This window comes from Syngnathus scovelli, chromosome 1, assembly GCF_024217435.2.
Source record: "Syngnathus scovelli strain Florida chromosome 1, RoL_Ssco_1.2, whole genome shotgun sequence".
In the NCBI taxonomy this organism is placed as follows: Eukaryota; Metazoa; Chordata; class Actinopteri; order Syngnathiformes; family Syngnathidae; genus Syngnathus; species Syngnathus scovelli.
This window is the reverse complement of record NC_090847.1, coordinates 7,891,487-7,905,586: the sequence shown is the minus strand read 5'-3', so window position 1 is coordinate 7,905,586 and position 14,100 is coordinate 7,891,487. Positions and strand designations below refer to the sequence as shown.

The 14,100-nt window shown below is 42.0% G+C and overlaps 2 protein-coding genes across 4 annotated transcripts; both read left to right on the top strand.

Moving 5' to 3' along the window:
* The first annotated feature begins 781 nt into the window (after window positions 1–781).
* On the top strand, window positions 782–8,040 carry LOC125984480 (cationic amino acid transporter 2-like). 2 transcript variants are annotated; one of them, XM_049746380.1, is made up of 12 exons: window positions 782–919; window positions 2,223–2,611; window positions 3,187–3,342; window positions 4,044–4,209; window positions 4,347–4,483; window positions 5,056–5,278; window positions 5,374–5,510; window positions 5,762–5,864; window positions 5,944–6,077; window positions 6,178–6,344; window positions 6,417–6,525; window positions 7,379–8,040. In XM_049746380.1, exons 2-12 carry the CDS (start codon window positions 2,242–2,244, stop codon window positions 7,507–7,509), a joined length of 1,833 nt encoding a protein of 610 aa, XP_049602337.1. In that variant the 5' UTR covers window positions 782–919; window positions 2,223–2,241; the 3' UTR covers window positions 7,510–8,040. The 2 variants fall into 2 exon arrangements, with proteins under 2 accessions (XP_049602337.1, XP_049602328.1); XM_049746371.2 differs by lacking the exon at window positions 782–919 and having other exon boundaries at window positions 2,064–2,611.
* Window positions 8,041–8,733: 693 nt separating this feature from the next.
* Window positions 8,734–14,089, top strand: LOC125988555 (platelet-derived growth factor receptor-like protein). Of its 2 annotated transcripts, none has more exons than XM_049753891.2 (7): window positions 8,734–8,993; window positions 9,966–10,126; window positions 10,207–10,349; window positions 10,766–10,872; window positions 10,965–11,258; window positions 13,333–13,472; window positions 13,743–14,089. In XM_049753891.2, exons 1-7 carry the CDS (start codon window positions 8,912–8,914, stop codon window positions 13,947–13,949), a joined length of 1,134 nt encoding a protein of 377 aa, XP_049609848.1. In that variant the 5' UTR covers window positions 8,734–8,911; the 3' UTR covers window positions 13,950–14,089. The 2 variants fall into 2 exon arrangements, with proteins under 2 accessions (XP_049609848.1, XP_049609839.1); XM_049753882.2 differs by having other exon boundaries at window positions 8,735–8,993; window positions 10,721–10,872.
* Window positions 14,090–14,100: the final 11 nt, after the last annotated feature.

Here is a 14,100-nt window from a genome sequence, read left to right as displayed (position 1 = left end):
ATAAGGTTAATAGCCGGTGTTGAAGCCCTATAAGTCAATGACCTACTTTTCTTTGCTGTGAACCTTTCATTTCATTTCAAGTTTGAATGTTTGTTGACTTTGTCCATGTTTCATCTTTAAAATAACATTTCAAAATGGTATTTTTGATCGACCAATTAAAGGAGACCCAGTGTATAGTACCGATTGGGAATCACAGTGTTTTGTGATTAAACGTGAAATTCATGACGTTAACCAGCAAAACACTGGTTGGAGCTTTTCAATCAATGTAGGAGGTGCTTTATACTGACCTCTTGTGCTTCAATTGCGCATTGCACTTACAGTGATTGTGAAAAACTATGTTTTTGAACGACCAGTTAAAGGAGAGCCAGCGTACATATAGTACCGATTGGGAATCACAGTCTCGTGATTAAACATGAAAATGACATTAACCTGGTTGTAGCTTTTCAATCAATGTAGAAGGTGCTTTATACTGACCTCTTGTGCTTCGATTGCATATTGCACTTAGTGATCGTCCCTGAATAAAATCCCAAAATAAACTTGGTATATGGCCAATTTTGAACTATTTGTTAAAGCACAGTTTGAAATCCTTCAGTCTGTAGAACTTGAGAGCATTGCCTCGCACCAAATCCCATTTCTAAAATGCAACATTTCTTAAACAATTCAATTCAGCACAAAGGCATTTTTGAGATTCTCACTGGGATATTTGGTTCACGTTCACAGCTTCTTTGCAATAATGAGCACATTATGAACGATCCAAACAAGGGAGCAAGAAAGACTACTTTGTGAGTAATTCCATCGAGTGGGAGGGTCTCGCAGGCCACTCTTGTATATATCGCAGTAAAAATCGTGTTTCCTTCCAAGTCAGCAGCACTGATACTGGTGCCTGCCACTGGGCACTCCTTGGGGGACAGCAAACAAGGTACAGTACAAGAACATGCGTGTCTATAGAATGAGAACCTCATGTCATCTGATAATCAATTAAGTCTGATTTGATTTGTGAATATGCTCAAGACTTTACAGGAAATCATATTCTTAACGTGATATAATCGTGGTCACATGTGCAGTTGTTGTTAATAAACTTGTTATCTGTGGTGTGGAAAAGATAGCTCAGCAGATAGCAAGACTAGAGTGTTACTTTTGGTCAAAGGTAGACTGAGAGCGACACACCGGCTGCCCCTCACTGCTGCTAAAGCGGATGCCAGGAGGGATTAGGGGGTCTGAAATCCCACCCTGGTAGTGAATTCTACCTCAAGGCAGAAAGTATGCACTCTGCATCATGACTGCTTTGTCCTCCTGTGTTTTATTAACTCTCATGGCCATTTCCTGGCATGCGTGACACCTTTGAGCAGCAAGGAGTGTGCAAATTTCAGTAGTCAGCGTTAATTCTGCTGTTTTTAGTGAAGGTTTTATAAAGCATGACAATTGCGTTTACAAGATAAAAGGGAATAATGCCAAAATTAAACAACTTTGCAATAACACTGCATATTCATCATCAATGTCCAAACACATTTTACCACTAGTCTCTTAATATCTTTATTAATTTATAGTTGTGATTAAACACGTGATCGTGACTTCGGCTGCGGTTATCTTCTGACATGATCCTGCTGTGATGAGGTGAGAATATATTGTATTGTTAGTAGATATCAAAGTAATTGTTGACTCAATACTGTCATAGAAGGGTGCAGGAAGTTGAAAATCGCTGAGTAAAGTCTATAGCTGGTTTTATATGAGGGCAATTAGATATCCAAACATTGGCATTAGAAAGTCATAACTGGATTAAGATGAATTAAAAATAGCAATATAACACAGGTTTGAGAGTTGTGGGTTTGTGACCAAACTAATTCTTAGAACTAGGAATTAAAACGGATGTAGAGTGCAGTACAGTACAGTAGTTTTAAATTGTAAATTCATTCTGTATATAACTGTAAATAAATGTCACGCAAGCCCATTATTACAATACAATAGTGATGCAAAACCTTATTTCTAAAATTTGATTTTAAAAATCAGGCAAGGAATGAAGTTGCTGTCGTGCAAAGCGTCAATTGCAAATAGCAAATGTGATTTGTTGGGGTCCATAAATGACATTGCGTTGATGTTAAGGAGTCCTACTTGAGGGGCTGCCCTGAAAATTATTCATTGACATGTTGAATGCCCGCCCTTCTTACTCATCTTCACCGTCTTCTCCTTCTTCCCCTCATTCCCTCCTGCGACTTCCAATACAGTTACATCCCAAGCCTAAGCATGACGTACATGGGGCTAAAGTGGTTCTTCAGGAGTCTGTCCCGGACGAAGCCTCTGGAGCCCGACGGAGAGAAGTCCACGTTTAACCGATGCCTGACCACCTTGGACCTGGTGGCGCTCGGTGTGGGTAGCACTCTCGGAGCCGGCGTCTACGTCCTCTCCGGAGAGGTGGCCAGAGAGACGGCCGGGCCCAGCATCATCATCGCTTTCTTCATCGCCGCCCTGGCATCCATATTCGCCGGATTGTGCTACGCAGAGTTCGGCTCCAGAGTTCCTCAAACGGGCTCAGCGTACCTTTACAGCTATGTGACGGTCGGGGAGCTGCTGGCTTTTATCACCGGGTGGAATCTACTTCTTTCTTATGTCATAGGTAACTTCAAAGCAGATTTTATCAACAACAATTTGGTTTTAATTGGAACTGCAATGTGAATGGGGAAATGATAAAACATTTTTTTTGGGGGGGGGGGGGGGGGGGGGGCGGCGTCTTATATAACATATTGTGAGAAAGAACATGAATGATCAATCATCCACATGATACATCATGAGACCTTCCACCTGCTGTAGAAGCAGATTCTTCAAAGATGATTCACGTATGCATAATCTTGTCTTATTGCCATGTAAATAAGATCATAAACCACCAAAGTCTAAAGTTTAGCGGATGTCAGGAAATATCAACATGTGTATTTTCTGACTTTATGACTGCAGTTACACGGTGACTCGGTTTATTGCATTTGTTCCCTTCTCAAGGTTGTATTGTTTTCCTCCCCCCCCCCCCCCCCCCCCCCCCCACCCCCCCCCCAGTTGTTGGTTTTTTTTTAGTTGTTCCTTGCCCTCCTGGCGGGGGTCAACATCGGGAGATGTCGTTAATACTTGTCAGCTGTGGGACGTGTTTGTGATTAAGCGCCTTATAAATAAATTTGATTTTTCCACTCACTTTCTGCTCAGGCACATCCAGTGTTGCGCGTGCGTGGAGTGGGACGTTTGATGACCTCATCGGGGGCATCATGTCCAAATACTTGAAAGAGAATGCAGCAATGGGTCTTCCGGGGTTGGCACCCTATCCAGATGTCTTTGCTGCTTTTCTCATTGTGCTTCTGTCTGGTAACTTTGCTTCACTACAAGTGTCAATTTTATACAAAAAGAACCCCAAAAAGCTGGCATCTGATTTGTCATAATGTGTTTACATGATATATTTTGCCTAAATATGGTCAAATCTAGTCATCTTTGCAGAGTACCCTGTTTTACAGTATAAAAAAAACATTACCCCAAAAAAGGCTGAAGCAAAATGCACACATAACATCGTTGCACAACATACTCATGATACCTTTCGTCATTTTATTTCCTTTCCCATGCACTGGTTGGCTAGCTAACAGCCAAAAATGGGTCACGCCAATTTTCAGTTTAAATCTGGCTCCTTTGGTCAGAAATGCTAATCAATACTTGGGGGAATTAGAATAATTGATTTAAAAAAATCTCGAGTAGTGATGAAATGTTATTTTCTTACTGTCATTGAGATATTTACACTAGTTTGTTTTGTTTATTTAATCTTGTACATTGTCACTATTCATCACAATTTCATTCCATGCACCACTATCACATGACTTGCCGAAATGGGCAACGACATGAAGTAATTGTGCTTATCTCGGCCCACCCCGATCTCAACAAGGAATTTACATCACCTAGCTCCATAATTTTACACTTCAATGAGTAGCGGCTAATTGTACTGAGAAATGTTTCTTCAACTTGAACATTTTCATCCATGACTGGGTACATAATTTGTAAAATCTGACTTTCCTCTGAAGGTTTGCTCTCCTTTGGTGTGAAAGAGTCAACCTCCATCAACAAGGTCTTCACAGGGGTCAACATCCTGGTCCTGGTCTTTGTCGCCATCTCAGGCTTCATCACAGGAGACATCGCAAACTGGCAAATCAGCGAAGACCAATTGCTCAATGCCACAGCGCAAGCCAAGTAAATTCAAAGAGTTGCAGTTACAATGCTGTTTGTGTTTGGGTGCCGTGCAGCATCCTCTCATCGACAGATAAGGCGTTATGGCCCTCCAGATTACAGGACAATGCTGATGACACAATTTGCTCTCTTTTGTGCAGTAACCTGAGCACAGCCGCAAATCTCACAAGCGATTTTGGCGTCGGTGGCTTTTTCCCCTACGGTTTAAGCGGAACACTGGCTGGGGCAGCGACCTGTTTCTACGCCTTTGTGGGCTTTGACTGTATCGCAACAACAGGTGAGAAGACAACACTCGAGGGATATAAAACATGCTGCAGGCATCAAATCACTTTCTTGCTGATTGCATCAACACAGCATATATACATATATCAGAACTGAACATCCTTTTTGTTTGTTCATTGCTTTTAAGCAATACCCCTCCATTATCTCGTTTTGGGGGCAGTTTCCACTTTGATGGACAATAATTTCAGTCGCTACTTTCACTATTTTCAGGCAAGAAAGTAAACAAACTCACCTGTTAAGCGCATCTTTTACCGAGTTGTATGTTCCAACTTGTTTAATCATTGTCTTTTTATTAATTAATTGATTAAAATAATATTAATGTTGTCATCCTTTATTATATGGGGAAGTCTGGGCGCAAACCAACTCTTGCAAAATTGTTAAAACCAAAAAGGTGGAAAGAAGAAAGAAAAGGGTTAGCCTTTATCTGTCCTGCAATGTGGAAATATTTTCCACCAGTCAAGTTGACAAAAGCAGCAAGTAAGTTATGTTATGTTATGTTATGTTATGTTATGTTATGTTATGTTATGTTATGTCGTTAATATTGTGGTGACTTGCGTGTGTTTTTAGGTGAGGAGGTGAAGAATCCTCAAAAATCTATTCCAGTGGGGATTGTGGCCTCACTCCTGATCTGCTTCCTGGCCTACTTTGCTGTTTCCGCCGCGCTCACCCTGATGACGCCTTACTATATGCTCAGCAAAACAAGCCCCCTGCCGGTTGCCTTTGAATACGTCGGCTGGGGTCCCGCCAAATATGTTGTGGCTGTGGGGTCATTGTGTGCCCTGTCCACCAGGTATAAGCTGAAATTTGAAATTTTTATTGATACTAAAAAGAACACCACTCTGTTAATGTCAGCAATGAGCTTTTTTTTTTTTATTGTCTGCACAGCCTATTGGGCTCCATGTTCCCCATGCCCAGGGTGATGTTTGCCATGGCGAGGGACGGCCTTCTTTTTCAACCCCTGACCAAAGTTACCTCCAGGGGGAGTCCTGCTGTGGCTACCATATCGTCTGGAACTGTGGCAGGTAAAGATGTCTAAGGAGGAGTTAGCATTACGAGACATTTACTGGGCTACATTACTTTCTCTTACTGTCTTAAGTGCTTCCCCATTTTATAAATGACACTGACAAGAAATATCTCTCATGACACATGGACATAGTTCACTTCAGTGGTGGGCTGTGCATTTGTCATTCTGAATCTTATCGAGCACTAGCACCACCGCTCCAATGCAGCGTCCTGTAAGCGCTGATTTTAAATACTGTTTTTCCATCTTCAGCCATCATGGCTCTACTGTTTGACCTGGACGCATTAGTGGAGATGATGTCAATCGGGACCCTGTTTGCCTATACACTTGTGGCGATATGCATCCTACTACTGAGGTCATCTATTGTATATTCGTTAACATCTTGAATGCTTTGAACTACATCCTTTCATGTTGTAAACGTGTTGTCGTTTAAGGTATCAGGTGACCCCATCTGATGACGGAGGACTACAAATTATTGAATCCAACACCAAATTTGGCTTCCTAAAGCCGCCATCATCTCCAAATTCAGACACCTCCAAGAGAGTCACTATTCTGATTTTAGTCTCTGGTGAGGGCATTTGCTTTATATTTTTCATATTCCCGTCCGTAGCTATCAGCGTCGCTCGACTATTGCACTGCTCATTGTTTCTTATCATCTTTGGGTACAGTTGCATGCGTGACTGCTTTGTGCATCACCCTGAGCCTGGCTATTGATGCCTTATCCAACATGGAGGCATGGAGTGTGGTGCTCGTCTGTGTCCTCTCCATTATCCTGCTACTAGCTGTTTTTCTCATCTGGAGGCACCCACAGAATGCCAAGAAGGCATCTTTCATGGTGAGTGCAGGATGAGGATTGAGGAACCAAGCACAAGATCTCAACATACATGGCTATTTATGTGCTCAACAGGTGCCCTTACTGCCCGTACTGCCCATCGTGAGTGAACTTATAAACATCTATCTCATGTTCCAGTTAAAAGGTGCCACGTGGTTACGCTATGCTATCTGGATGGCAATAGGTGAGGCAACGCATCTGATAAGAACATTTGGTAGGACAGTGGAACCTCTGAAGTCAAAACAAGGCTCAAAGGTCAAACAAAACTTGAAGTTCAAACATGACCAACAAATCTTTTCAGACTTTAGTTCAGAACTGTTTTGTGGGCCTACGTCAGTTTTGCCAAGCAGAACTTAAAATGTAAATAATGGCAAGAATAAAAATAACAGCAATAACATATTTGTCTTTAAAGGATGATTCCATCCATCCATCCATTTTCTGAACCGCTTAGTCCCCACGGGGGTCACGGGCGTGCTGGAGCCTATCCCAGCCGTCATCGGGCAGTAGGCGGGGGACACCCTGAACCGGTTGTCAGCCAATCGCAGGGCACACAGAGACAAACAACCATTCGCACTCGCACTCACACCTAGGGACAATTTGGAGTGATCAATCGGCCTACCAAGCATGTTTTTAGGATGTGGGAGGAAACCGGAGTGCCCGGAGAAAACCCACGCGGGCTCGGGGAGAACATGCAAACTCCGCACAGGGAGGGCCGGAGGTGGAATCGAACCCGCACCCTCCTAACTGTGAGGCGGACATGCTACCCAGTGCGCCACCGAGCCGCCTTAAAGGATGATTCATTTTGTTTTATTTTCATGATAATTTATTTTACAGTTGGTAACACTGAAAGATGTTAAAATGCTAAACCTGACCTTTTCAGTTCACAAAAGTCTACTGATATGGCATTTTAAACCTGAAACAAATCAATCCTCCTTAACATTTCAAGTCAATCAGTACCAGAGCACAGCATTTGACTTTGAAGGTTCCACTTCATACACTCGTTCAAGTCAGTGAACTATAATATTTGACCTGCACAGGCCTGCTCATCTACTTTTGCTACGGGCTGCATCACAGTGTTCAGAGCCAGCGTCACAAAACCAACCTTTCAGCCGTCCAAACCATCAGTGAAAAAACAGACAAAGACATCTTTAAAGAGTACAAATTTTGAGCGTTAGCGGGATGGCGAGAGACAAATAGAGATGTTACTGTGAGTCCCTGTTTTTTTTTGTAAACTATGCGCACCTCTGGTGTTCCCTCCCACAAGTGTTAAGCATCTGCGGGTCCCAATGACTTTAGCACATGCAGTTCACACTTCCAACCATTCCGCTTCAGGTTCCACATTATCCATCTTATGAATCATATTTACATGTAGTTACGATTTATTGCAAAGTCATTCCTGCACCCGTGTGCTTTATTAACTGTAGAAAATGTAACAAGTAAAAACAAATCAGCTGCTAAAATGTGTACTTTTGACATTTATGTGTGTGAAAATCTGATTGTGATTTATTGATATTCATTTTTTGTACAATTATTTTTTATCATACAACGAACGTGAGAGCTTTTCTGATTTTTGTTAGTTTAGTTTTAGTCACATTCCAGCACATTTCATGTATCTAAGTGTAAATATCAAGAGTGTTCATGTTTCCTAATGATGAAATGTGTTTGTATATTTTAATTAAAGAGAATCTAATATTTTCAAGATGTTTACCAAAGTGTTTTTTGTTTTTTGTTTGTAAAATTAGAGCGATAAAGAATTTAGTTCACTCCCACACAGATTTACTGCATAACAATGAGACCTTTCAAATCAGATTAGTCACTGTATTGCTCACAACTGTGACTTGGTTCCCAGAAAGCACAAATGATAGTTTTACTTGGCTACCACATGATGTAGTAACTCAAAATGCAAAACATACTCTACTCTACTCTACTCTACTCTACTCTACTCTACTCTACTCTACTCTACTCTACTCTACTATATACACTATACTATACTATACTATACTATACTATACTATACTATACTATACTATACTATACTATACTATACTATACGTGTGCAAATTGATTTGAATTTTAAGCAATTCATTTGGATAAGCAATTCAGAAAATGGATTAGGGAGCGGGGGTTAAGAATTAGTGTATATCGGGTTGTAACAATAAATTAAGATTAGTAGGCATGACTTTTACAGCACACCAAATGCTTTTAACAAGCTTTCCACAGGTCTCATCTGGACTGTGTTGTTGTCTCATGCTGCTCACAGACTTCCACTTCAGCAGCTAAGCAAACAGCCTGTGCAATTTCACATGGAGAGGCCTCTGCTTTTGCGCCCTCATTGGTCCAGACAAGCTTGAAAGCCTCCATTGAGCCAGTCGGCAGGAATTTGGGGTACTAATGCCACTCGCAGGAGGCGGAAGAAAGCAGCTGACCACTCAATTTGCGAGTTCTGCCCACCTTTCTTGACTTCTCTTGACTTTCGTGACTTCTCAGCTTTGTTCTTCCTTTCTTCTCACTTGCTTTCCGTCAAACTGTGTGAGCTAACAACAACCAACCGGCTTTGGTAATCCAGCATCATGACTTGGGTAAACTTGTTTGGGTCGAAGTGGAGACTGGTGCTGAGCGCTCTCTTTATTTGTATCATAATCTCCGAGTTAGGTAAGTGAGTCAGATCCTAAGATTCCTAAGCAGTTCTATGAATGTGCACTACTGTTTGGAAGCCGCAGGCCACCATTAGATGATGTTTTATGAATGACCGTTTTTCAAAAGAATCTCACTTTTTAGAAAGGAGGCCAAACTGTTGGTCAAAGTGGTGTAAATAAAAACAGTTAAATTGCCCATTTGTTTGTGGGTGGGCTTCTTCCCCGTTCACTGTGGTCCAATTATGATTGTGGGGGTTGACAGTTTCATGGGTAAACCTCCGCTTGAGTCCTCAGGATGGAATGTACAAGGGCCACTGGAGCCGAACGCCATAACTTCTGTTTTTTCATTGAAATTTAAGAAATCTAGTATCATTTGACATTGATTTTCTCTAGACAGGACAGAAAGCGGTATTGAGGAGAACACATTGCTTTTGTTCAGTGTGACATAGATCTGTAATCCACATAACAGTGGGAGGAAATACTATGTTTTTGTGGGGGCAGCAAATACAATGAAGAAAAGCAAGGACCCCGAAATAGAACCCTGTGGAGCACCATACAACAGAGGGGCAAAGTGGGACTCAAAGTAACCTAGGCTAACATAAAAACTTCAGCCAGCCAAATAGAATCTAAGCCACTAGAGAGCAGTTTTGCAAGATCTATATCCTCCCAAAAATGTTGCAAAATCTTCTTTGGCCATGGACCAGCCCATGACCTGTAAAATGTTCTTGAACTCGATCTTGTCTTGTGTTTTGCGCAATCCTGTTTACTGAATCTTCACTTCGTTTTATATACTGGTACTGCATAACTATGTCATACATAATGCTCTGGGAAAAGGTTGTTTGAAATGATGATTACCTCAGTCCCTCTTCTTTGATGCCACGTATATGTTGACTTCGGAAACTCTTAAGATAATGGATCAAGATCATAGTTATCACTGAGCAACTGTATGAGATGTTTTATGGCATGTTCTGATCTATCTGCTATCTAGCTTGTTGTCATAAAGATGCTCAAGAGGAAAGGAAGAGTTCAGGGAAGAAGGTCAAGCCTGAAAAACCCAAACAGGCCAAAGCAATAAAGAAAGGGCATCGGGCTGTAAAAACTAAACCAAAGGTTAAAGCACCAACGCAGACTCAGAACTTACTTACGCAGGTAGAACTCCTTCTTTGGATGTGAGCTACTTTGTATTTCTTTCCCAGTGACTAACTCTGGTTTGTATCTGACCTCCAAAGGTGATAAATAGACTCAAGTTCATCAAGGTGGAAGAAACAATAAGCGTGCATGCTGGACACACTCTGGAGTTAAGGTGCAGGGGTAAACCCGTGCAGTGGGGCCTCCCATCGTACCTGGAAGAGGAGGATGAAGGCAGGCTCAGGTAGGTCTCAATAAGTCAAAAGAGGCCACTTTGTTTGTCCTGAAGTTATTATACAGGGTTGTGATAGTTTTGGAATTTGTTTTTAATTTGTTTTTTAGATATTTTTTATTATTCCAAAATGTTTTATTTCACTTTAGTTTTTTTTTTTAGTATTAGATATGTATATTGTATAAGAATAGTAATATAACATAGCTTCAGTTTGCCTTTTTTAACCTATCAGTTTTATTTTATATAATTTACAAATGAAATATTTTTTAATTTTAGTTTGTTATTTCCTTAGCATTCATTAACTATAATAACCCTGATGTTAGGATTGGCTCAAAATAAGGAGAGAATAGCTTTTATCTGTATTGTCTGTTTGGCCATCACAGGATTGTTCAGCATGAGCGCTACAGTGTTCTGACACTTGTCAATAGCACAGGTGCAGACACAGGGGAGTATACATGCTTCCCCATGTTCTGTGAGGACACAGATTGCAGGAGGAGCCATGACAACGCTGCTAAAGTCTTTGTTTTCTTCCCTGGTAAAAAACAAAATCTACCTTACTAAAGCCCATCATTTCACTACCACATGTATAATGACCCAACATTTAGGCTACTTGTCTGATCCGAACAGATCCACAGGAGCTTTTTGTCCCATCGTCTGATTACTACGAGGTAATCCAGCTGAGAACCAACTGGCCAACCCGCCTGCCATGCCAGGTGACATCACCCGCGGCCAATGTGACGTTGCACCGCGAGTTCCCACCAGTGGAGGTGACAGTGGATGGGACGGAGATCTCTTTCAACGTGAAGAAAGGTTTCACCATCCATCGACCACGGCCCTCTCATGCCGGTGCCTTGTACTGCGTGGCCAGTCTGGGGGGCCTGAGGCAGAGCTCTACCAAGTACATGCTCATCTATGTCAACTGTGAGTGCTACTAAAATCACAACTCGCGTGGTATTTGAGTGATCAGTGCTTTAAGGAGGAGACAGGAGGATAGCTACAAATGGCTGGGATATGGTCAACAGATGTTCTAGACTTAATGGTGATGTTAGACTTGCCTACCAAACTTTCTAAATGCCGCCGATTGCGGCTCTGACTTTCCGCTGCCGCCGTTGGATCATTCTGTCACGGATCGAATGGAGTAGGGCGACCAAATGCAGCTTGGACCAGGGTTTATTGAGGGAAAAGGTAGTTAGAATAGAGCATGAAGGGAAACAGACAGCGGACAAACTAACATAACGACCTAACAAAACCAACAGGACTGACCGACAGACTGGATAACAGACAGACCGACAGAGACGTGAGACAAAAGACACCAATGATCCGACCGGGAGTGAGGGGTAGACAGGACTTAAATACACAACAGGTAACAAGAGGCAGGTGACTGATTACATCGATTGTGAGGTAACACAGAACAGAAACCATGGTAACAAGTCACGTCTTGTCCCCAGCCGTTCCACTATGTGTCGGTTGTCTTGGTTTCTGTCTGTGTGCTCACCCTCCCCTCCTGTGTGCCCATAATGAGTTTGATTATTCCCACCTGCCTCTTGTTACCTGTCATGTATACAAGTCGTGTCTGCCCCTCACTCCCCGTCGGATCATTGTTGTATGTTGTAGTTTGTTGTTGTGTCGTCTTCGTGTCCTTTTGGTTCCTGTTGGTTTTAAGTATGTTTTGGTTGGGAAGTTATGTTGTTTTGTTAGTCAAGTCATGTAAATTTGCCGAGTCTGTCTTTTGAGTTCCTCCATTGAGTTCCTCCAATAAACCCTGGTCCAAGCTGCTCTTGGTCGCCCTGCTCCGTTTCCACTCCGTTCTGACATAACATACACATAACAAAACAACCGGGGACGAGTCATGACACTATTAGTGTCACGTTCAGGGGTGGAGTATGGAGCAGGACGACCAAGTGCAGTTTGGACCAGGGTTTATTGAGGGAAAAGGGAAGTGGAACGAGGCAACGAGGGAAACAGACGAGAACTGGCAAACTAATAACATGACAGACTGACCGACAGGGATGGCAAACAGAAACAGACTCGAAACAGACAGGAACCACAAGGACAGCAAACGTGACATCGACGATCCGACAGGGAGTGAGGGGCAGACAGGACTTATATACACGACAGGTAACGAGAGGCAGGTGGGAATAATCACACTGATCATGGGCACACAGGAGGGGAGGGGCGAGCACACAGACACACGAACAAAACTGACACGATCGGGGACGAGTCGTGACAATTAGTATCATAAATCATTTTTTAGATACGCACTATGCACTACAGGCAATGTTTTAAGCTACAATTAAATAATTTAATGTTAAACAAGTGTAAAAGCAAGTCACGCTTTTGCAAATCTCCCAAAATGTGTGTCGTGACATTTTCAAGAATTTAGCCTATTCTTTGGCGTATGTTTTTCATTTGCCTTAAATAAAAGCCAAATTGCACACCTACAGAGGAGGTGGATTTATGTCAAAGCAGGATTCCTATATTATAAGTTAGCTATACTTTCTGTCTGTCTTTATATTTAAGCATTCGCTAATTCTTCAAGCCTCAATTAATCTCAATTTCTGAAAACCCATTTCTCATCAACACAAATGTGTTTACAGAACTTACTTAGAATAAGTACACGCATCCACTTCTTCTGTACTACTCCCTGATAGTAAACCTCTGATTAAGGTTTGAAAGCTTTCCAGAATTCCTTCAACGTGTCGGGAAAAAAAATAACATGCATTTAAAATTGCCACCATATCCCTGCCCGATACTGCAATTATGCAATTTTACAGAATCGCAGCTGACGTTTTTCCTGGGCAGTGACTCATTGCGGGCACGTCAGAATCCCAACATGGTTACTACGTCCTTCACATTTACATAAATGGAACGATAACATGTTGTTGTCCACTGCTTTTGACTTTTAAAAAGCTATTTAGTTTCTTCGGTACATGTAGTAGAAATGTCTCGGTGTATTGGCGCATTCTAAAATGCCTTTCTCCAAACCTTTTTTTAGACCCCATGGCTCCCCCCGCTCCAGTCATCCAGGCCAATTCAACCTCTCTGGCTGCTGGTGACAATCTACGTGTCAGCTGCACTGTGATCGGAGAGAGGAATGTTGCAGTAGAGCTCACATGGGAGTACCCTGGACAGAAGGTCACTATGCTACATATTATAAAACACTATGACACTATTAGTGATGTGCACAAATGAGCCGTAATTCATTTGATTGGGTATTGTTTATATTAATCATCAATTTATAATTTGCCGACTCTGATGAGAGAGCGTGACATCACTGACAGTTTAATCAGTGAACATCAATTGGGAGTGACACTTAATAGCTTAAAGTAACAATCTGGCTCATATACAATATTTCTTTTGTAACTTAACATGATGTTTGTTTCATTGTACCCGTGCTGGGAGCAGATAGGGAGGCCTCTGTACACGCTCGAGAGCATCAATCCAGTTGGTGGGGGAGCAGCTAGACAGCAGATTCAGTCCATTCTGTTGGTGGATGAGGTGAGAGATGTGGACCAAGGAGCATATACTTGCACTGCTGAGAACCTGCAAGGATCCAAATCAGTGTCCACCACAGTCAAAGTGCTTCCCAAAACTAAACCTTCAAAACCATGAAGCACTGCCACACAGCATGTTTCACTTTTGTATCCAACATAGTCTGAAGAGGACATGTCAGCAGAAAAATGGTGGCAATACATGGAATATGCGAAATATTGTGAATCACATTTGCTCTATTAAACTGATATTTAGACATATATTGCTGTTT

What these genes read in the sequence shown, in the direction of transcription:
- LOC125988555 (XM_049753882.2), top strand. Translation starts at nt 8,912, where the DNA reads ATGACTTGGGTAAACTTGTTTGGGTCGAAGTGGAGACTGGTGCTGAGC. An exon ending in TATCATAATCTCCGAGTTAG is followed by an intron (nt 8,994 to 9,965) that starts GTAAGTGAGTCA and finishes TCTGCTATCTAG; the next exon opens with CTTGTTGTCATAAAGATGCT. An exon ending in GGGAGTACCCTGGACAGAAG is followed by an intron (nt 13,473 to 13,742) that starts GTCACTATGCTA and finishes TGCTGGGAGCAG; the next exon opens with ATAGGGAGGCCTCTGTACAC.
- LOC125984480 (XM_049746371.2), top strand. Translation starts at nt 2,149, where the DNA reads ATGCCCGCCCTTCTTACTCATCTTCACCGTCTTCTCCTTCTTCCCCTC. An exon ending in TTGTGTGCCCTGTCCACCAG is followed by an intron (nt 5,279 to 5,373) that starts GTATAAGCTGAA and finishes TTGTCTGCACAG; the next exon opens with CCTATTGGGCTCCATGTTCC. An exon ending in TGCTATCTGGATGGCAATAG is followed by an intron (nt 6,526 to 7,378) that starts GTGAGGCAACGC and finishes TGACCTGCACAG; the next exon opens with GCCTGCTCATCTACTTTTGC.